The sequence below is a fragment of the Kogia breviceps genome, chromosome 4, assembly GCF_026419965.1.
Source record: "Kogia breviceps isolate mKogBre1 chromosome 4, mKogBre1 haplotype 1, whole genome shotgun sequence".
Lineage (NCBI taxonomy): Eukaryota > Metazoa > Chordata > Mammalia > Artiodactyla > Physeteridae > Kogia > Kogia breviceps.
This window is the reverse complement of record NC_081313.1, coordinates 170,342,184-170,363,492: the sequence shown is the minus strand read 5'-3', so window position 1 is coordinate 170,363,492 and position 21,309 is coordinate 170,342,184. Positions and strand designations below refer to the sequence as shown.

Below are 21,309 nucleotides of genomic sequence, written 5' to 3'. Positions count from 1 at the left end.
TTTTTGGCTGTGTTGGGTCTTCGTTTCTGTGCGAGGGCTTTCTCTAGTAGCGGCAAGCGGGAGCCACTCTTCATCGTGGCGCGTGGGCCTCTCACTATTGTGGCCTCTCTTGTTGCGGAGCACAGGCTCCAGACGCGAAGGCTCAGCAGTTGTGGCTCACGGGCTCCAGACGTGCAGGCTCAGTAGTTATGGTGCACTGGCCTAGTTGCTCTGCGGCATGTGGGACCTTCCCAGACCAGGGCTCGAACCCATGTCCCCTGCATTGGCAGGCAGATTCTCAACCACTGCGCCACCAGGGAAGCCCTCCAATTTATTCTTGGGCAAATTCCTGGGCTCTGCTTCCTGGAATCTCCTCATGGAGACGTCACATGCTCTTATCTGGGACTGGTGGTGCCACCTTTGTCCTGCCTCTGTTCCCCTTCTGCTTTCTCAACATACCACAGTGACCATAGAGTTGTCAGGGGCCTAGAGACTCACTGTCCTTCCTGGAGGGCAGGAACCTCCCTCTCAGGGCCCGGGATGGGAGTACACGTTTGCATTCTTCTCTGCTGAAGCCACCCAGGAAATGAAAGAAAAATACTATGGCTAAGCTCCCATGCAGCACTTCCTGCCACAAGCCTGCTCTGGCTCCCACTGTACTGAGGACACAACTCATACCTCTTCCCTCCACCCACAAGGCCCCACTGATGCCTCCAAACGTCTCAGCATACCTTTTCCCTGCCACCCTGTCCTTCTCAGGAACACTGTGGCCTTGCCCAGCTTCTCAGCCTTTGCCTGGGCTGTTCCTCTGCCAGAACTCCCCACGCCTCCAGATCACTCTCTGGTTAATTCTAGTTGTCCTTGGATTTCAGTATCAAAGTCACTTCCTCCATGCGTCCCTCCCAGACTCAGCGTTTCTCCTAGCAGCCTGGCACTGAGGGCCATTGAAACACTGATTCGATAATATTTTATTTATTGTCATCTCCCCCACTAGACTGTCGGCTCCACCAGGCAGAGACTGGGTCTGCTCTGTCCCCTGCTGTGTCCCCAGTGCCCTGCACACAGGAAGTGCCCAAGAAGTGTCTGTGGGTGACTGAATTAAAGTCAACAAAATCGTACCAAGCCATTTTTTTTTTGTGCCAGGGCTTGTGAGGGGTTACAGAGATGAAAGGGTCCTCTAAAATCTATCCCCAAAGCTCTACTTTCTGGGGTTTGTATCCTACTAAAGACACTGGCCCTGGTCTGACCTGGACACTGCCCCACTCCTCCACTCATGACAGCCTCAGGGTGTTAAAAAGCATCTATCAGACCCCCACTGTGATCTGGCCCCCAGCTGTGTGGCCTGCCATCCCCCTCCCTCCTCACTGCACCCAGCCACGCCCTTGGGGCCATACACAGGGACTCACTCCCACCTCTGGGCCTTTGCACTTGTAGTGTTCTCTGCCAGGAGCCCCCTTTGTCCCGCTTCAGATTCCTGCTTGATTCATCCTGGCCTCTACACAGAGCCCCTGACCCACCCCCGCCCCCGCACCGGAGTCCCAGCCTGTGCCTGTCCTGTCACCTTGGTTTTCTTTGTTATCCATAATGATTAATTGCCTCCCTGCCAGACCAGATAGTGAGGTGAGCCTGAGGGCAGGTCCGGGTCTGTCTGGTTTTCACAGTTTCTAGGGCTGGGCTTAGGGCACAGAGCACAGTAGTGGGCTATTATCCCTCCCAGGGTCTCATGGGAGAAATACCTTGAAGGAGAACTTGACTTTTGTCTGGGGCAACTTCCCTGCCTCCTTCCTGGGCAGATCCAGTCCAGTTCCCTTCCTTAGGCGCGAAATTAGTTCATCTAGGTGCCCAACCCACACATGCCACAGATGGGTAAACTGAGGCTGGAGAAGCGAGGGTGTTGCCAGGGCCCCACCCTGTGTGACCTGGGCCCTTCTCTGTGCTGTCACCCCTTCCCTTAGGTCTGGGGTCTCCGGCAGCCTGTCTGAGCAGGACTGCTGCTGCAGAGGCTTCTGGAACTTCCTGCCCCTCTCCGCCCCCCCGCTGCCCCCGCACACCCCCCCCCCCCCGTCGCCCACGTGGCCATGACTTTCGGTAAGTGACAGCAGCTCAGGAAGCTGAGGGGCCCACACAGGAAGGAGCAAGTGGGACTTTCCTCCTGCTGTTGCTCGCCTCTGCCCTCCTGTAGCTGGCCCAGAGGTCCTCACCTCCAGGTAAGAGCTGGTGGTGCCACAGGGCTCTGGTCGGGGATGGGCGTGGGAGGAGACTGTGTGGATGGTCGCAGCTGGGGACAAAGCTGTCAGATGTGAGCTGGGACAGCTGGGTGTGTGGCCTCTGGCAAAGCGCTCCCCCCTCTGGGCCTCAGTTTCGTCCTGCATAGGACGCCTCGAATTCCCACCTTCCTGGACCTGAAAGAATCATTGCGCATGCGCCCAGGCCTCCCGGTCCCTAAGGGGACAGTTCGAAGCCCCTACAATCCCAGGGCCCAGGCTGGAACACTGGGGGACCAGCCAACCTTCCCGGCATGTGGGACTTTTGGTGTTAAAACAGGGGCATTTTTCTGGGCTCCAGACAGACTTTCTTTTTTTACTTTCAGTATTTTAAAAATCATGTTTTTTTTTTTTTTTTTTTTATAAATTTATTTATTTATTTTTGGCTGCATTGGGTCTTCATTGCTGTGAGCAGGCTTTTCTCTGGTTGCGGCGAGCAGGGGCTACTCTTCATTGCGGTTCGTGGGCTTCTCCTTGTGGTGGCTTCTCTCGCTGCAGGGCACAGGCTCTAGGCACGTGGGCTTCAGTAGTTGTGGCATGTGGGCTCAGCAGTTGTGGCTCATGGGCTCAGCAGTTGCGGCTCGCGGGCCCGGTTGCTCCACGACATGTGCGATCCTCCTGGACCAGGGCTCAAACCCGTGTCCCCTGCATTGGCAGGTGGATTCCTAACCACTGCACCACCAGGGAAGCCCTAAAAACCATGTTTCTTTAAGATTTATTTTAAACACAAGACACACTTTGTGATTCCATTTACATAAAGGTGCAAATTTGGGCAAGATCAGGACGACTGTTAGAAATAAGACTGTGGGCACCTCTGTGGGGAGTGACAAGATGGGGTGGTGGCGGGGAGGGTCAGAGCTCACGGGACGGGAACGTCCCAATTCCTGGTCTGGGAGCTGGTGACAACGGACTGTCCCTTGGGGAAAGTTCTCTCTCCCCCACGCCCTGCCTCCTTGATGGTAACCCGCAAACCACTGTGCTAAGGGACCTTCCTGTCTGGTTTATCTGGCATTTGTCAAGGGCTTGCTGGGCATGTCACCAAGGATTTGTGCCACTTAGCGTGGATTAAACGCGTTGACAGCTCAGGCTGGGCTCAGCAAGCCACCTCGCTGAAGCAGGTGGGAATCAGCACATTTCACAGCCGAGAAAGCTGCGTCCCAGCAGTGGAAGCCCTGCTGGGGTCATGAAACCAGAATGCGGTGGGGCTGGGATTTGAACCCAGAGCCTGGGGTTTTTACCTATCCCCAGTCCCAGGCTTATATTCTGGGTGTGTTAAAATCTCATTAATGCTATCAGCCCCCCTCCCGCTATTATTTTGGAACATAGTTTTTATCCAACATTCTCTTTTTGTATATTCTTCATTTGGGTCAATTTACGTGGATCTTCTCTGTCTCCCCACTTTTCCTCATTGGGTTTGAAGCCCAATTCCTCCCTCTACCCAGCCAGGGGTCCTGAGCTCTGGGTCCCCCAGGACGACAGAGATCTGGAAGTTGGCTGGTGTAGAGCACCTGGGAATAAGGTGGGTGGTTTCCTCCTGGGCCTATCTCAGGGAGGGCTTCCTACTATGGGGACCTAATGGTGGGAGTGATGAAAGGAACAGAGATGCAGGGAGCAGGGGAGACAGACACAGAGATCTCTGTTGACTGAGTCATCAGTCTGGATCTGCCCCCAAGGCATGCATCACCCCAGCTGCAAAAGCTTCTAGCCTCAGAAGTGCTTGAATCCTCCAGCTTCACAGGAAGGGATGGCCACTTTTATCCCCACCCATGTGCACAGGCCAGCATCTATCTTCTTTCTGGTTAGCAAATCCCTATATCTGTGATTGATTGGTCATGCCTGTCTGGAGAAGGGTTGGAGAGGTGGTATGTGTGGAGGCTGGAGATCGACTAGAGATGTCTGTCCTGGGCACCAAGAGTCTGGAGTGTGAGTTCACACAAAGTTGTGTGAACGTCTTCCAGCCTCCCAGCACAGCCCTCACATGGGCGGTTATGGCTCCTCACCCACCTTGCACACTCAACTCCCCCTCTCTGTCTCTCTCCATCTCTGAGTTTCTCTCTGTCCCTGTCTCCTCCCTCTTTCTCCGGCTTCATCCCTTCCTCGCCCATCAGCATCTCTGCCCCCAACCCCACCCCAGAAGCTTTGTAGCCTTGTCGCCTGATCACAACTGAGGGGCTGCCTCTTTCTGTGTCCAGGCAGGCTGCACTCATGGCACCTCCAAGTGAGGAGACGCCCCTGATCCCTCAGCGCTCCTGCAGCCTCTCCTCTTCAGAGGCTGGTGCCCTGCATGTGCTGCTGCCCCCTCGGGGCCCTGGACCCCCGCAGTGCCTATCCTTCTCCTTTGGGGACCACTCAGCTGAAGAGCTATGTGTTTGGGCTGCTAAGGCCTGTGGTGAGTGGGTCCCTAGAAGGCTTGGCCAGAGGGAGGGGTAGGACTGTGCAGAACACAGATTGGGAGCTGGAAGAACTGCCAAGTGGAGTCAGCATTGGAGCTGGGGTTAGGGGGATGAGTAGGGGTGTGGTAAGGGAGGAGGGTGCACAGTAAATGGCATGTGCAAAGATTCAGAGGCGTGATGGTATACTTGGGGAAACAGCTGGTCATCCCTCGAAGTAAACTGTACATGCAAAGAGGTGCTCTGGGGAGAGGGGCAGGCAGCCCTGAGAAGCAGACTGAGCACATGGCTTCTCTCCTAAGGGCAATAGGGAGCCCTAGAATGGGTGCGAGCAGGGGTGGGACATGGTGTCAGAGCTGAAGGTGAGAAAAAGCCTGTGGGGCTGCATGGGGATAACATGGCAGCCCTGCAGGGGACAGATGGGGAGACTTGGGAGGGAACTGATAGGGGTGTCCCCTCAGGCATCCTGCCCGTGTACCACTCCCTCTTTGCTCTGGCCTTGGAGGACCTGTCCTGTTGGTTCCCCCCGAGCCACATCTTCTCCGTGGAGGACGCGGGCACCCAGGTCCTTGTCTACAGGCTCCGGTAGGAAGTATCCCCTGCACCTTCCCCCACCACAGGTGTGGGTTAAATGATACCAAGAGGGCATGCCTTTGGCTGAGGGCTTTGGAAATGGGAGTTTAAAACAACAGTGACCCTTCGATCATCATGTCCACGCACCTCCTGGTGGGTGCCCCAGGGAGGGCGTGATCACTGCTCATTTCACAGGTGAGGAAGCTAATGCCAGAGAGGGTGGGTCACTTGTCCAAGGTCACACAGCAAGTCAGTGGCATAACCTGGGCTCTGTGAGGTCCTGGCACAGTCCCTCCATCGTATCCCCACTCCAGAGTTATCCCCTCTCGCACAGCTTTTACTTCCCCAACTGGTTTGGGCTAGAGAAGTGCCACCGCTTTGGGCTACGAAAGAACTTAGCCAGTGCCATCCTTGACCTGCCAGTCCTGGAGCACCTCTTTGCCCAGGTAGGGGTCTGCCTGGGTCTCAAGGGTGGGGTGTCTGGGGCAATATCAGGGGTCGTGGTGGGGCAGCCTCGGCTGACCCTCCCTGTGGCAGTCCAGGGGTGGAGGTCAGCCCAGGTGTGGGGGTCTACAGAGCAACATCAGGACTCATGGGTGGGCTGTGACTGGCCTACAGCACCGCAATGACCTGGTCAGCGGCCGCCTCCCGATTGGCCTCAGCCTCAAGGAGCAGGGTGAGTGTCTCAGCTTGGCTGTGCTGGACCTGGCCCAGATGGCCCTCGAGCAGGGTCAGCGGCCCGAGGAGCTGCTGAAGACCATCAGGTGAGGGCTTCCAGGCTGTGGCGCCCAGCCGCTACCTGGGAGTGAGCCAGCATGGCTCCACCAGAGCACTGCCAGAATCCAGGCCCACCCTGGGGCTGCCCACCTTAGGGCTGCCCACCTACAAGCCGCCAGTGTGTTCATGTGACCCAGCCCACACCCCTCCTTTCAACACAGTCCCACTGAGACTCCATTGTCGGGCTTCAGGCAGCTAAAAGGACTATGTGTGTCCCTGTCTGTCTTATGGGCCCCAATGGCCCTTCCTATAGAGGCCCTACGCCCATGCCTGTCCCTGAGTGTGTCTGTGTGCCCCCCTACTGAGGCGACAGACACTCCAGCCCCTCAACTAAAGCCTGGGTTGATGTACGTCCCTGCCCTCCCTGCGGAGGCCCCTCTCCACATTGAGGGCCCCACTCCCCCGGCTCGCAGCTACAAGGTCTGCCTGCCCCCCGGCCTGCGCGACCTGATCCAGGGCCTGAGCTTCGTGACGCGGAGGCGTATCCGAAGGACAGTGCGCCGGGCCTTGCGCCGCTTGGCCGCCTGCCAGACTGATAAGCACTCGCTCATGGCCAAGTACATCATGGACCTCGAGCGGCTGGACCCAGACAGGGCCACCGAGACCTTCCGCGTGGGCCTCCCCGGAGCTGCTGGTGGTCAGGATGCGCTGGGGCAGCTCCGCGTGGCTGGCGGCAGTGGCATCGCCTGGAGCCCGGGAGAACACGAGGTGCGAGGTCGGGTGGGTTGGGGCTCTGGGCAGGGCCAACGGCGTGGGCGGGGACAAGGGGGAGGGTCAATGAAGTGGGAGGGGCTGTGAGGGGCGGGACCGAAGAGAGGAGGGACTGTGAGAGGGCTTGTGGGGGAGGGCACCCGGCTGAGTGAGGTGTAGGGCTGAGCAAGGAGGCAGGAATGAAATGGGTGGGGCGTAGAGGGAGGGGCTAGTTGGGTGGGCGGGGCTCAGAGTGGGGCTAACTGCAGGTTGAGGGAAGAGGCAGGACTGAGGGTGGGTGGGGCTCCCGACTGTACTAAGAGACACCGCGAGATAAAGTGGAGCTAAGTGAGGGAGGGGCTCGGGGTGAGGTGGGCTGGGGGACCTAACGAGAGAAGGAGGCGGGGTTTGGCAGTGGTGGGGTGGGAGAGGGATGTGACTGGGTGAGGCTGAGAGGGGCGGGTCTCATGAGTATGGGTTGTATGGGTTGGTGGGGTCAGGCTTCCAAAAGGGACTGGGGGCTCGGAGTGGGAGGGATTCCCAGCTTCAGTCTTTCCCCTTCTTCCCAGGTCCTCCAGCCCTTCTGCGACTTTCCAGAAATCGTGGATATCAGCATCAAGCAGGCCCCGCGCACTGGCCCCGCCGGGGAGCATCGCCTGGTCACCATCACCAGGACAGACAACCAGATCCTGGTGGGTGCTGGACCCCGTTCCTCTCCTGCCTTACCCGAGGGCAGGGATGCGGGACTGTCACCTCGGGCCGCAGCGTGCGCTGACGCGGATCCTCACAGGAGGCCGAGTTCCCGGGGCTGCCCGCAGCGTTGTCCTTCGTGGCGCTCGTGGATGGCTACTTCCGGCTGACCACTGACTCCGGGCACTACTTCTGCAAGGAGGTGGCGCCCCCGCGGCTGCTGGAGCAGGTGGCTGAGCAGTGCCATGGCCCCATCACGTAAGGACCCGTCCCCATGTGGCCAGACTCACCGGGACCGAATCTCGGTCACTCCCCTTCTTGGAGCCTCTGTGTCCTCGCCTTTCAGGAGCCCTGGACAAGGGATCAAGTGCTTGAACAGCGCCAGGTGCATAGCTGGCGCTCAACGAGGCTGGGGTCTGCTTTCTGCTGCCAGGGCAGCCGCTTCCCTCCTCGAGGCCCCAGAGCCATTTTCTGGGGATGCTTGCAGTGCCCGGCTTCACCTGCAGCCTCCTCTTTTATCCCTGAGGCAGAAGCCCAACTTCTGGCTCAATTTATAAATGGGAAGGAGTGAGGGAATGTTACCTGGTGACCTTCCCAGGGCTTCAGAGAAACCAGAATTAGAACTCAGGTTTAGTTTGGTTTCTCTGCCTCTATCTCTCTGTTTCTCTCCATCTTCGAATCTCAGTTTCCTCCCACCTTTCCCCACAGCTTGGATTTTGCCATCAACAAACTCAAGACTGGGGGTTCACTTCCCGGCTCCTACGTTCTCCGCCGCAGTCCCCAGGATTTCGACAGCTACCTCCTAACTGTCTGTGTCGCGGTCAGTCTACCATAGGGGCCAGGAGGGCAAGGAGGGCTTCCTGGAGGAGATGATATTTGAGCTGAGAACTGAAAGATGAGTCAGCATTACTTCCTGAAGAAGGGGAGGGAAAAGGCATTCCCAGCATAGGCAAAAGCTTGGAGATTTGAGGGGGAGGGTGCCGCCCACTCCCACTCAGGGACCACTCCTCTTTGCAGACCCCCCTGGGCCCTGATTACAAGGGCTGCCTCATCCGGTGCGACCCCACAGGAACCTTCTCCCTGGCTGGCCTTGGCCATCCCCACAGCAGTCTTCGAGAGCTCCTGGCAGCCTATTGGGATGGTGGGTTGCACGTGGATGGGGTTGAGCTGAACCTCACCTTCTGCTGCACCCCCAGACCCAAAGGTGAGCGTGCCTTCTCCCCTGAGCTGAGTGATCACCCTGCCTTTCTGTGTCTGTTCCAGCTCTTGTATGGCAAGTGGCAGAGACTGCAGGTCAAGGTAGTTTAAGAGGGAAAAAAAAGGTGATTTGGGACTCGTGGGATAGAGGCTGCTTTCAGGCATGGTTAGATCCGGGCACAGCTGGATCTGAGTGATGTCACTAGCACTTAGCCTCTGTCCATCTCTTGCCTCTTCCTCTGGGTGAATTTTGCTCTCAGACAAACCCCTTTGATGGGACAGCTTTGAGGTGTGAGTTCTCCAGAGTCTCCCAGAATCCCTAGCAGGACTGAGACCAGGCTGCCCACAGCACCACCTGCTCATTTGCACCCCCTGCAGGGTTCCTTCCCTCTGTCTCACTCTCCCACCCCTCACTGGGACTTCCTGGAGTCTCCTTTCAAATAAACCATGTGCCCTGGAGTCCTCCTCTTAGTATTGGCTTCTGAAGAAGACCCCACACTGAGACAGGGAGTGAGCAAACCTTTGAGGACCTTTCAACTCTGACCTCTGGTTTTCTTCCTCCATCCACTCCCCATAGAAAAGTCCAATCTGATTGTGGTCCGGAGAGATTGCAACCTACCCACATCATCCCCTGTTCAGCCCCAATCTCAATGCCAGCTGAGTCAGATGACATTTCACAAGATCCCTGCTGACAGCCTGGAGTGGGTAAGGGGCCCCAGGAAATGTGGGGGATACCTCAGTTGAGATCCAGAGAGACCAGGTCTACATCCATCTCTTCTGTGTGGCCTCAGGCATGTGATGTAACCTCCCTATGCCTCTGTTTCATCATCTGTAAAATGAGTCCATTACCTGTACCTTGCTTGGACCAGGGCTAGGGGACTGGATCCATGGGAGCCCCCTTACTGGCCTCTCATGTTGCCCCCTCACTCTCCAGCACGAGAACCTGGGTCACGGGTCCTTTACCAAGATTTACCGGGGCTGTCGCCATGAGGTTGTGGATGGGGAGGCCCGAGAGACAGAGGTGCTGCTCAAAGTGATGGATGCCAAGCACAAGAACTGCATGGAGGTGAGCAGGGTGGGACCAGGCCTCCTGGGCTAGGGCCTGGGTGGAGAGAGGGTCATGGATTCAGAGAAATTTGAAACATACAGGGTCTTAAGACAACAGAAATGTAGCCACAGCATCTCCATGAAATACAGAAGGGTCAGGGAAGTTACATGCAAACAGAAAGAGTACACCAGACAGAGGGAACAGCCAGTGCAAAGGTCCTGAGGCAGGGCCAAGCCTGGCATGTTTAAGGAACAGCAAGGAGGCCGGTGGGTCAGAGAGGAACGAGCAAAGGAGAAGAGAGGAATGATGTGGATGGAGGCATCAGCAGGGGCTGGGCAACACAGAGGAAGGTTTGATGCCTTCTCAAACCCCAAATCTCCCACTTGTGTGAGAGATTCAAGGTAGAATACAGTGGGGACTTCCTGCCTCCATCAGAAAATCATGATATAGAGTGCTGTGTGCACTAATGGTGGACTCCAGGGCCAAAGGAGGCTGGCGGCCAGGTCTCCTAAGGCAGGTGTGAGAGCAGCAAGTTTGGGGTCCTTGGTCTGACCCTGAAGTGGAAGAAACCCACGCATCTTCTCTCCCTTCTTTCCTCCCCAGTCATTCCTAGAAGCAGCGACCTTGATGAGCCAAGTATCGTACCAGCATCTCGTGTTGCTCCATGGCGTGTGCATGGCTGGAGACAGTGAGAGACATTTCCCGCCCGCCCCCCCACCCCCGTCCCGCCTCATTGAGCCCATCTACCGCAGCAATAGCCGTACACATCCAGAGTCTGCCCTGGCTGGGGCTCCGTTCCACCAGGGTCTATCACCCTCCCCCTCAAATCTCCAAGCCTGTACCCATCTCCCTGAATCATCACTCCTCGGGCAAGCAACTCCAGGCTCCCACCAATACCAGCCCCCCCAAATTATCTCAAGTCAGGCAGACCTGGGTTCCAGTCTCACTCTGTTGCAGCTTTGCAAGGTCCACGCTACCTCTCCAAGCCTCGGTTCCATCAGTTCAGCTCATCAGCTATTTATTGGGAGCCCAGTATGTGCCAGGAGCCGGGTGCCTAGCGTAGAACACGATAAGCTGAGCAGGATGATAAATGATTTTGTGTGATGGAGGCAGCGCAGGGCATTGTGGGTGATCAGAGGCTGCTAACCCAGCTTGGAGGTCAAGCAATGATTCTGGGTAGGCAAGGATAAGTTCTAAGCTGGAAAGGCAAGGATAAATAGGCATTAGGGAAGTGAAGGAAGAGGGATGTTCCAGGCAGAAACACAGAACATGCAAAGGGCTGGAAGTGAGTCATGGAGAGAGCTTGGCACCTTCCAGGCATTTCAGACAAATGGTTCTGAGATGGGAAATGGGGAGGAAGAGAGGTGAGTAGGGTAAGGATGGAGGAATAGGGGAAGGAAAAGTCAGAGCTGAGAGGTCAAGGGACCCTTGAAGGTGGAGCTGGGGCAGAGCCTGTTGAACACAAGTGCAGTCCTAACTCCCAACCATGCCCCTCCCTACTGCCACCAGGCATAATGGTGCAGGAATTTGTATACCTGGGAGCGCTGGACACATATCTGCGCAAGTGTGGCCAGCTGGTGCCGGCCAGCTGGAAGCTACAGGTGATCAAACAGCTGGCTTATGCCCTCAACTATCTGGTGAGTGCTCCTCTGCTGCTTCACCCTCCATTCACAGAGTGTACGGGGCTTTGAGAGTGGGCTCTGTCATGTGGACAGGAGTTTGGCAAGGGTGCAAGGGGAGGGCATTTTAGACTGAGGGAACAGCATATAAGCAGGTTCAGAGGTGTAAGAGCAGAAGGGAACAGCTTGTAATTCATGGAAATTGAGGGGAGTAGTGAGCAATGAGGCTGGCCAGCGGGGGAGGCTTTCCAGAAGAAAGAGCATTAGAATTGGGACCTTGAAGATTAAGTAGAAGTTCATTAAGAGGAGAAAGGAAGGAGGGCATGTCAGGCTGAGGGAACAGCCTGGGCAAAGGCTGCAGCTTAGAAGGTGTGTTGCCTGTCCTGGGGTGCACCAGGCAGGTTGCCTAGCAGGAGAACAGGGTGGAGATGTGGGAGAGAGAAGCTCATGGGAAGAGTGAACAAGAGCTGGATCTCAAAGGGCCTTGAGTGCCGGGCTGAGGACCTTTGACTTTATCCTGAAGGGAGTGGGGAGCCATGGGATGGGGGAGCAGTGTTTGAGAAGAGGGTGGGACACAGGGGGTGGACTGCCAATAGTGTAGGGAAGATGCTGAAGTATGGGCTGAGCAGTACCAGTTGGGCTTTGAAGGATGTGCAGGAGTTCGCCAGCCAGAATATTCATTCATCATTCTTGGGATTTTCCTATGCTTGGTCCACTTAGGAAGACAAAGGTCTCCCTCACGGCAATGTCTCAGCCCGGAAGGTGCTCCTGGCTCGGGAGGGGACTGACGGGAACCTGCCTTTCATCAAGCTGAGTGACCCCGGTGTCAGCCCCACTGTGCTAAGCCTGGAGAGTAAGTGCTGAGGGGTGGAGGAGGGAGGGTCCTAGTGAGGCAACGAAGCAGATCCCTGACCCCATCCTTGCCCCTCCACCAGTGCTCACTGACAGGATCCCCTGGGTGGCCCCTGAGTGTCTCCAGGAGGCCCGAACACTTGGCTTGGAAGCTGACAAGTGGGGCTTTGGAGCCACAGTCTGGGAGGTGTTCAGCGGTGTCACAATGCCCATCAGCACCCTGGATCCTGCCAAGGTAAGAGCACGAGTATTGGCCTCTAGAGCTCACATTTGACAGAAGGGTAGACTGAAGTCCAGTTTGGGGAGGATGGGGGTGTCTGGGGGTGCCTTCTGAGGGTGCACTGGGGGTGACCAGCCCCTCCTCCTGCCCTCAGAAGCTCCAGTTTTACCAGGAACGGCAGCAACTGCCTGCACCCAAGTGGATGGAGCTGGCCCTGCTGATCCAACAGTGCATGGCCTACGAGCCAGGCCAGAGGCCCTCTTTCCGCGCTGTCATCCGTGACCTGAACAGCCTCATTACTTCAGGTGCCCACTGGGCCAGGCAGGGTGGGCAGGGCCGGCATGTCATACTGGGCCCAGTAGGAGAGCGAGGTTTGCATGTAGAACCTGCCCTGTGTGCCTGGCAAGGTTGGAATGGTTGGTGACTGTGACAGCACGAGTTTCAACAGCTGCTGTAACAAACAGGCCCCTCAATTCAAGGTTGAACATGATGGATGTTTAGTTCTCATTCAATGAGGGTGTCCAGGTCAACAAGAAACTCTCCCTTTGTGGTTCCCCCCATCCCATGGCCTCAGGCCCCTGCTGGATCCTCTGCAAACAAGAGAGAAAGTGTAGAAGGTCCCACCGAGGTTTCCATGGGCCGGGCTTAAGGGGGCATTCAGCATGTCTCTGTCCCCTATCAGCCTGAGCTCAGTCATTTGACCATACCCCATGGCAGTGGAGTCTGGGAAATGCCCTTCTGTCTGTGTACAGCATGTGCACTGCATAAGAGTGCTGCCTTTGCCCAGGAGCACCTTTTTCCAGCCCCACAAAGTACCTCTTGGCTTGCAGAGGCCCTGCCATAATGCACAGAGAGGCTAAGCATTCAGATGGAGGTCACACAGCAAGTCAGTTAGCGGTGGGGGCTTAGGGCCCAACGCACTGCTCACTCACTACCTGTGCCCCCCAGATTATGAGCTCCTCTCAGACCCAACACCTGGTGCCCTGTTGCCCCATGATGGGCTTTGGAATGGGGCCCAGCTCTATGCCTGCCAGGACCCTACCATCTTTGAGGAGAGACACCTCAAGTACATCTCACAGCTGGGCAAGGTGAGGAGGGTTAGGCTGGGGTGGGTGGGGTAGCACCCGTGCACGTGGACACCAGCCCCGCTGTCCCCCAGGGCAACTTTGGCAGCGTGGAACTGTGCCGCTATGACCCGCTGGGCGACAACACAGGTGCCCTGGTGGCCGTGAAGCAGTTGCAGCACAGCGGGCCAGAACAGCAGAGGGACTTCCAGCGGGAGATCCAGATCCTCAAAGCCCTCCACAGTGACTTCATTGTCAAGTACCGGGGTGTCAGCTATGGCCCAGGTGAGTCACCTCCCAAGTGGATGCTCTTCAAATCACACATCCTCATCCTTCTGCAGCACCATTTTAGGGTGGTCTGAGAAAGCCAGTGCGGGTGCTGCTGACTGATCTTTTTTCTTTTCTTTTCTTTTAATTAATTTTTATCGGAGTAGAGTTGCTTTACAATGTTGTGTTAGTTTCTGCTGTACAGCAAAGTGAATCAGCTATACGTATACATATATCCCCCTGACTGGTCTTGTTTACTGATCTAGACTGCCTTGGGATCGACAATTTCCCCACTGGAAAAAAAATGGGTCATTATGAGGTTTAAAAGAATCAATGAATATTGTAGAAAGTACTCAAAAAGACATTAGCGATAAGCGTCACTGTTGCCGTTCCCATTTTACAGAAAGCAATATTGAGGCCGGGAGGGACACGAGGTCCCACTCTGAACCGGGAAGGAGAATGGGGAGGGGGAGTAGACAAAGTTAGGCCCTGTGGTGACTCCTTCCTGCCTCCCCCGCCTCCCCTAGGCCGCCTGAGCCTGCGGCTGGTCATGGAGTACCTGCCCAGCGGCTGCCTGCGCGACTTCCTGCAGCGGCACCGCGCGCGCCTTGACGCTGGCCGCCTGCTCCTCTACGCCTCGCAAATCTGCAAGGTGCGGGTCGGAAGAGGGCGGGGCGCCCGTCAGACCTGCGGGAACTGACCTGGCTCGACCTGAGCAAGGTCTGCGTGGGTTCGCCAGGAAGGCTGAGGGTTGAAGTTTCGGGTCCAGGTCAGGTTGGAAGTGGGGTTGAGTTAGGGCTAAGGTCAGGGCTGGAGTGCAGGATGGGTCAGGGGTAGGGTTAGGCTTGGGGTCTGGGTTGGGGCTGGTGTTGGATTCCATGTCAGACTGGGGCCCCTGCGGAGTCATCCTGGGGTCCATACTCCATGCCCTCCCGCAGGGCATGGAGTACCTGGGCTCCCGCCGCTGCGTGCACCGCGACCTGGCAGCCCGTAACATCCTGGTGGAGAGCGAGACGCATGTCAAAATCGCTGACTTCGGCCTCGCCAAGCTGCTGCCGCTCGACAAAGACTACTACGTGGTCCGCGAGCCAGGCCAGAGCCCCATCTTCTGGTAGAGGCCTCGCCCCTGCCCCACCCTTCCTCCCCACTACCCAGGCCCCTCCCCTGCTCCCACTTCCTGGCCCCGCCCCTCCTCCCCAGGGTCGGGGGCCCTCCCTGGCCACGCCCCCACGGCCCGGGCCCCTTCCCGACCACGCTCCTTTTCTTGTTCTGGCTCCTCCCTGACCCCGCCCAGGCCCCGCCCTGGCGCACCACAGGGTTGGAGACTTTCTCATAACTCCCACCTACCGTGACAAGCTACCCCAGCCCAAGGCTGCGTCCTTTCCCGTCCTCTGCCTTACTGTCGCCCCACAAGGCCTCCCTGTTCCCCTCCAGGTACGCCCCAGAGTCCCTCTCGGACAATATCTTCTCGCGCCAGTCAGATGTCTGGAGCTTCGGGGTCGTCCTGTACGAGCTCTTCACCTACAGTGACAAGAGCTGTAGCCCCTCAGCCGTGAGTCGGCACCCCTGGATCCCCAAGACCCTCCTCCCCCACAACCCCTTCCTGGCCAACACCCGTCCTGTTTATGCCCGCGTCCCTCTCTTGCTCAGGGTCCCCTGGTCCCAGCATTAGAGGCTCCAGTAGGATCCCTTTTCACTGTGGCTGACCCCCCACCTCCCACACCACCACAGGCAGCCCCTCCCCCATGCATCACAGACAATTCCTCCTCCTCCATTAAGGAGGGCCCCTTCCCCCACCACGGGTGGGTGATTCCCTTCCTCCCTTCACTGTGGCTGACCCCCACATCACGGGTGGCCACTCCCCCTTCCATCATGGATAGCTCCTTCCCCACCTCGGGCCCTCCCCCTTGGCTCCAGGAGTTCCTGCGGATGATGGGATGTGCGAGAGATGTGCCAGCCCTCTGCCGCCTCCTGGAGCTGCTGGCCGACGGCCAGAGGCTGCCTGCACCTCCTGCCTGTCCTGGTGAGGTGAGCACTGGAGGGCCTGCCTCAGCTTCCCACTTTGTAGATTCACCAGGGGGCCTGGGCAAGCCTGCTGGTCCCTCTGGGTCTCTCCACCACAGACATCTCTTGATTGAGAGCAGGGATCAGAGCATGAGGCTGAAGGGGATTTCTGGCCTCTACTTTGCTGCTCTCTCACTGTATGGCAAGTCACAAACACTTTCAGAGCCTCAGTTTACCTGTCTCCAAAATGGGAATAACAATGCCTTATAGGGTGGGAGAGGATCAGATTAGCTAACATTTCTCCGTTGCTCAGCTCTGAGCCTGGCATACAGTCGGTGCTCAATAAATGACGGTGACTCTTACAGTTTCTCATCACAGCTTTTGTGGAAGTGTCTGACATGTGGCTGGTTATTCACAAATTAATCTGTTCAGGCCACAAACATTTATTGAGTGCTGACTGTGTGCTGGCTCTGTGCTGGGTGCTGGGGACCCAGCAGGGGACAGAAGAGATACTACCCTTCCTCCCTGTAACCGGCAGAAGCTAACAAGAACATTCTGGTGGTGATCAATGTCTGGAAAGAGATGGGGGTGTGTGCTCAGGGATGGCCTCTTAGAGGGGGTGAAGGAGGAAGAGGATCTCACCCATGGGTAAAGCTGAGAGAGGGCATTCTCAGTGGAGCACACAGCAGGTGCAAAGGCCCTGAGGTGGGAATGAGTTTGGTGTATTTACAAAATGAGATGGGGGCAGATGTGGCTGCATGGGACAAGAGAGGAGGTGATGGAGGTGATGGTAGAGGGAGGGAGGCAGGGGAGGAGACGAAATTTTGTTCTAAGATCCATAGGGAGCCATGGGAGGCTTTGGAGCAAGGGAGGGATGGAGTCTCATTTATATTTTAAAACTGTGAACAGGAGTCATGTCCTTCCTACCACTCACATGCGACCCTGTTGTCTCTTCCCACCCCCTCAGGTTCATGAGCTCATGAAGCTGTGCTGGGCCCCTAGCCCACAAGACCGGCCACCATTCAGCACCCTGGGCCCCCAGCTGGATGCACTGTGGAGTGGAAGCCAGGGGTAGTGTCCAGAGGCACGAGACCCTCACCTGCTTGTCTAGAGAGAGGACCCCATTCTCTGTCTTTTTTATGTCTCCTGCACACAGACCTCTGGGTTCTGGTCTCCATGGACTGGCTGTGTGACCTTGATCAGGGACCTACCCCTCTCTGGGCCTCCCGCTTCAGAGACCCCCTCATGGGGCAAATGACATTGCACTTGGGCGAGCACCCCCTGGCTTGTAGAGCAACAGCAGCCTCGTAGCATTGGGAACTTGTAAAGATCCAAGACAGATGCAATTGTGGGGTCTACTGAGCACCCCCACCAGAACTGAGGGACCAGAGTTAAGTCTCCCCCATCTTCCCAACCTCTCAGGGCCTGGCCTGGAGCTTCCTGTCTCATTTCCAGAGGAGACATTATATAGCTTTAAATATGTGATCTCAGGCTTCTTTTCCCCCCTTCCTCTTTAGCTGGAGGAAGCCAAGGACAAGAGAGCTGCCCTGGCTGAAAATTCACTTTTTTGGGGGAGCCTGTGTGACTGTTTAGAATCGTGTAAGAGACCAGGAGAAGCTGAGGTCCCAGTCCACCCTAACTGAACCTGAGTGTCCCAGGGCTTCAGTTTTCCTCCCTGTACGCTGGGTCCCTTTCTGTCTGGACCAGAGGATCACACAACTGATGACAATGGAGCCTAACAGGAGCTTTTCAGTGGGTGAAGGAAGGAAAGGCATTCTTCGCAGAGGGAACAGCATGGTGAAAGGAGGAGGCTCAGAGTACAGAGGTTAAGAGCACAGGTGTTGGAGCCCATGGTTCTGCCACTTATTTGCTGTGTGATGGTGGGAGAGTTGCTTCCTCTCTCTGGGACAGAATCAACTTCTGGAGGCTTGTGAGAAGGCATCTTGTGCAGGTTAAGCTTACCCCACCACTCCTTCACACCAGCCTGCAAGGTTTTTCTGCCACTTTTTGCCTCCCTGGAAAACTCTTATTCATCTCACAGAACCCCAGCTATCACCTCTTTGCAGTGTTCCCTAGGGTTCTCCCACAACTCCCAGTCAGCCCTGTACTTCTGACCCTAGGGCTGGGCTGGTGTCTGCATCCAGCTCTGTCTCTTCTGACGTGGCATCTCCTTGGGGGCTGGGCTGGGCACAGAGGGGACTCTGGGAGTGTTTGTTGAATGAATAAAGAAGTTCAGTGAAAAGGATGGTTTGTTGCTGGACTTGGGCAATGGGGATCCTTGGGGGTGTGTGAGCCGGGGAAGAATGTGCTTAGGGCTGGGGGATAGAGACCCCTGGGGGCCACAATGGGAGCCTCAGGGCAGGCTGGGGGAGGAAGGATAGGAGGATGGGGCCTTCGAGGACAGAAGCCCTCCCCCCAGCCCCAGCTGCTGGCCTTGGCACTGTCCTGGGGAGCTGATTACAGGCTCTTGGTGGGTGGAGAGAACAGGCTGCTCTATTGGGGTCCAGAGGGCAAGGCCTAGTCGGGAGGGTTAGGCTATGGGGAGGGGGTCCAACATTAGCGGGGGCCAAACCAGTCCCTCGTTTGCTCCTCAGGACCGCTGGAAAGATTTGGAGAGTGACAGAGACAGAGAGAGAAAGGCCAAGAGAGACTCAGAAAGAGACAGAGGGAGCAGGGGAGAGACAGAGACAGAGATCTCTGTGCCTACTGTCGTAGCCTGCTTTGGTGAAAAGGAGGAGGGGCTGCAAGACAGGGTTTTCAGCTCAGGGTCTCACCTGCACTGGGTTGAGTAACCTCCCTCTCTGCCTTCGTTTCCCTCCTTGTTAAAACTGGGTGCCGGGCTTCCCTGGTGGCGCAGTGGTTGAGAGTCCGCCTGCCGATGCAGGGGTCACGGGTTCGTGCCCCGGTCCGGGAAGATCCCACATGCCGTGGAGCGGCTGGGCCCGTGAGCCATGGCTGCTGAGCCTGCGCGTCCGGAGCCTGTGCTCCGCAAGGGGAGAGACCACAACAGTGAGAGGCCCGCCTACCACAAAAAAAAAAAAAAAAAAAAAAAAAAAACTGGGTGCCAACCCAGACGGGAACCGGGTAGAGGCCGTCCATCCCCTGCCCAACCCAAGGAGACCTTGATGTGGGAGAGGCAGAACCGATCAAGACTCGCAGCCCCAGGGCCCAGCCTCTTGTGACCTTGGGCAAGTGTGGGGGGTCCCTTCTCTGAGCCCTAGTTTCCTTATTTGTCCAGTAATAAGGACAACAAGATTCTGAATGGCCCTGGTCTCAGTTGGCTGGATGCCCACTGCCACCATCCCATGGAATTATTATTTCTCAGTTTATCTAGTTCTCCTCTTTAAAATGGTTAAAAAATAAAGACTCCTCAACCAGTGGTCCCCCTTGGAGAGATACACCCAAGGCCCTGGCCCAGGGAGAGAGGCCATGGCTGTTTTGTATGGATCTCGGCCTATCAATAATCAATAATCAATGTTGGGCTTCCCTGGTGGCACAGTGGTTAAGAATCCGCCTGCCAATGCAGGGGACACGGGTTCGAGCCCTGGTGGGGGAAGATCCCACGTGCCGCGGAGCAACTAAGCCCGAGCGCCACAACTACTGAGCCTGTGCTCTACAGCCCGTGAGCCAAAACTACTGAGTCCACGCGCCACAACTACTGAAGCCTGTGCGCCTAGAGCCCGTGCTCTGCAACAAGAGAAGCCACTGCAATGAGAAGCCCATGCACCGCAATGAAGAGAAAGCTGCCGCTCACCGCAACTAGAGAAAGTCCACGTGCAGCAACGGAGACCCAACGCAGCCAAAAAATAAAATAAAATAAAAATAAATAAATTAATTAATTTAAAAAAAATCAATGTTGTGGCTGGACCGGCCCTTGAGTTCTTATTATGATTGAAAGATGCCATTCAGCAACAACCATCAGGAAACTTTGAGAAAATAAAGCTTTATTACTTATAAATTACACAGCACTCCCAGGGCCACAGAGCAAGGTCCTGGGTAGAGAGAGCAGTGTGGGTCTGGGGTCCTGCTTTTATTGGGGTCAAGGGTGGGAGCCTAAGAGTTTGTGGGCTCACTCTTTATTGGTGAATTTAACATAGGTTGGAATTTAAAGCATAAGAAGAGAAAACAAAACAAGCAACCAAGTGGCCCAAGTGGTGACTGAAATCAGCCGAGATGTGTAAAACAAAGATGCCTCAGTGGGCGGAGGTGGCCGGGTCACATTTATTGGGGAGCCATCTGTGAAGCCGATGTCTCGGCAATCAAAGGTTGTCAGGCACTCATATCATAAAAAAAAAAGGAAACCCAACTATCAGGGGTTCCAGTATGCTTGCCCTGACCCTGCCCTTGACCTTCTCCCTGGACCGTCCTGAAGGAATGCTCTGTCCCCCCTCCAAGGCTCCCAGCTGGGGCGGGCCAGCGCCTATAAGGGGGATCCCCGCTGGGGCCCGGTGCCTCCAGCCGTCATGGACCCCCGTCGGCTCACCTGGGCGCTGGTGCTGCTGGGCCCGGCCTTGGCGCTCGCCCTAGGCCCGGCCCCCGCCCAGGAAGCACCCGAGAAGCTGTGCGGCCACCACTTCGTGCGCGCGCTGGTGCGGCTGTGCGGGGGCCCGCGCTGGTCCCCCGAGGATGGGCGACCTGTGGCTGGCGGCGACCGTGAGTAGGGGCGGGCGAGGACTGTGCTGTGGGGTCTCTGGGGCCGGGCGTGGGGCAGGTGCATGCAGACGAGTTTGCATGCATGTTCTGGGGTCCACCTGCCGGCTGCGCGGGTGTGTGCAAGTCCACGGGGGATGCGCCCCCTGCCAGGCGCGGGAATCAGTGCGCGGCGAGCTAGGCGAGCGAGTCTGAACAAGTGCGTAGCCGTATCAGATCTTGTCTTTATTTACAGTTTCAATATTTTGATCTTCAGGAATTTCTGCATTCATTTTAATTTTAAAATATTGCGTTACAATATGTTTGATCTTGGTTGTTGAGGTTTTTTGGCACCCCCTTAAAATTGTGCACTCAGGCCCGCGCCTGGCTCTCTTCACCCTAGTCCCGGCCCTGGTGCAGGGAGTACCAAACAGCTTTGTGTACCACGTCTGTCACATGCGTGTGTGTCCTGTGTGTGTGACACGGGTACACATGGGTGTGCAGGGAAGTGGGAGGGGCTATGAGGGTGTGCGCCTGCGTCTGTGTGTACATGTATACGTCGTATATCACCCCTTCTGTCATCTGCTCTGTGAAGTGCCTGTGCCTTCCTACCATAGGTGACACGTGGGAGTGTGCACAGCTGGGGACTTGACTGTGGTGTGGGTCGAGGCTGCACACGTCCAGATGGGGGATTCAATCTGTGCCTGGTATACACTGGGCACTCAATAAATGCTTACTTTCTGTTTCTGTGCATGATGAGTGGAGGCTGTTTGTGCAGTGTGAGTGGGGTCCTCTGGGGTCCCCCCTCTATGCTGAATTCCTCCCTGTCCCCAGATGAGCTGCTACAGTGGCTGGAAGGACAACATCTCTTCCATGGGCTGATGGCCAGTGGGGACCCCGTGCTGGTACTCGCCTCACAGCCCCTGCCCCAGGCCTCTCGTCATCACCGCCACCGCCGCCGCCGGGCAGCTGCCACCAACCCTGTCCGTCACTGCTGCCTCAGTGGCTGCACCCGGCAAGACCTGCTGACCCTCTGTCCCCACTGA

At 56.6% G+C, this 21,309-nt stretch overlaps 2 protein-coding genes across 17 annotated transcripts in view; both read left to right on the top strand.

Annotated features, from left to right (window-relative positions):
* Positions 1–17,876, top strand: part of JAK3 (Janus kinase 3) — a 31,040-nt gene extending 13,164 nt beyond the window's left edge. For 3 of the 16 annotated variants that reach the window (XM_067032463.1, XM_067032457.1, XM_067032453.1), the window contains 23 exons: positions 4,436–4,632; positions 5,095–5,218; positions 5,541–5,652; positions 5,825–5,970; positions 6,397–6,691; positions 7,243–7,365; positions 7,464–7,621; positions 8,072–8,183; positions 8,381–8,567; positions 9,138–9,265; positions 9,495–9,626; positions 10,212–10,296; positions 11,118–11,245; positions 11,948–12,080; positions 12,163–12,314; positions 12,454–12,604; positions 13,248–13,387; positions 13,459–13,648; positions 14,158–14,282; positions 14,569–14,741; positions 15,065–15,182; positions 15,548–15,658; positions 16,602–17,876. In XM_067032463.1, coding sequence (XP_066888564.1) covers positions 4,449–4,632; positions 5,095–5,218; positions 5,541–5,652; positions 5,825–5,970; positions 6,397–6,691; positions 7,243–7,365; positions 7,464–7,621; positions 8,072–8,183; positions 8,381–8,567; positions 9,138–9,265; positions 9,495–9,626; positions 10,212–10,296; positions 11,118–11,245; positions 11,948–12,080; positions 12,163–12,314; positions 12,454–12,604; positions 13,248–13,387; positions 13,459–13,648; positions 14,158–14,282; positions 14,569–14,741; positions 15,065–15,182; positions 15,548–15,658; positions 16,602–16,709 — 3,315 coding nt within the window. In that variant the 5' untranslated portion in view covers positions 4,436–4,448 and the 3' untranslated portion in view covers positions 16,710–17,876. Of the gene's footprint in view, positions 1–2,076; positions 2,187–4,435; positions 4,633–5,094; positions 5,219–5,540; positions 5,653–5,824; positions 5,971–6,236; positions 6,692–7,242; positions 7,366–7,463; positions 7,622–8,071; positions 8,184–8,380; positions 8,568–9,137; positions 9,266–9,494; positions 9,627–10,211; positions 10,297–11,117; positions 11,246–11,947; positions 12,081–12,162; positions 12,315–12,453; positions 12,605–13,247; positions 13,388–13,458; positions 13,649–14,157; positions 14,283–14,568; positions 14,742–15,064; positions 15,183–15,510; positions 15,659–16,601 lie in introns of those variants that run through there. The other 13 variants (XM_067032460.1, XM_067032456.1, XM_067032452.1 and 10 more) reach the window with 10 other exon arrangements.
* Positions 17,877–20,097: 2,221 nt separating this feature from the next.
* INSL3 (insulin like 3) lies at positions 20,098–21,309 on the top strand. Its single transcript, XM_059062536.2, has 2 exons — positions 20,098–20,287; positions 21,098–21,309. The coding sequence occupies exons 1-2, from the start codon at positions 20,098–20,100 to the stop codon at positions 21,307–21,309; spliced, it is 402 nt and encodes a 133-aa protein (XP_058918519.1).

Excerpts from the sequence above, each read along its gene's own strand:
- INSL3 (XM_059062536.2), top strand. The coding sequence starts at position 20,098 with ATGGACCCCCGTCGGCTCACCTGGGCGCTGGTGCTGCTGGGCCCGGCC. Across the intron at positions 20,288-21,097 it reads ACCTGTGGCTGGCGGCGACC|ATGAGCTGCTACAGTGGCTG; the intron begins GTGAGTAGGGGC and ends CCCTGTCCCCAG.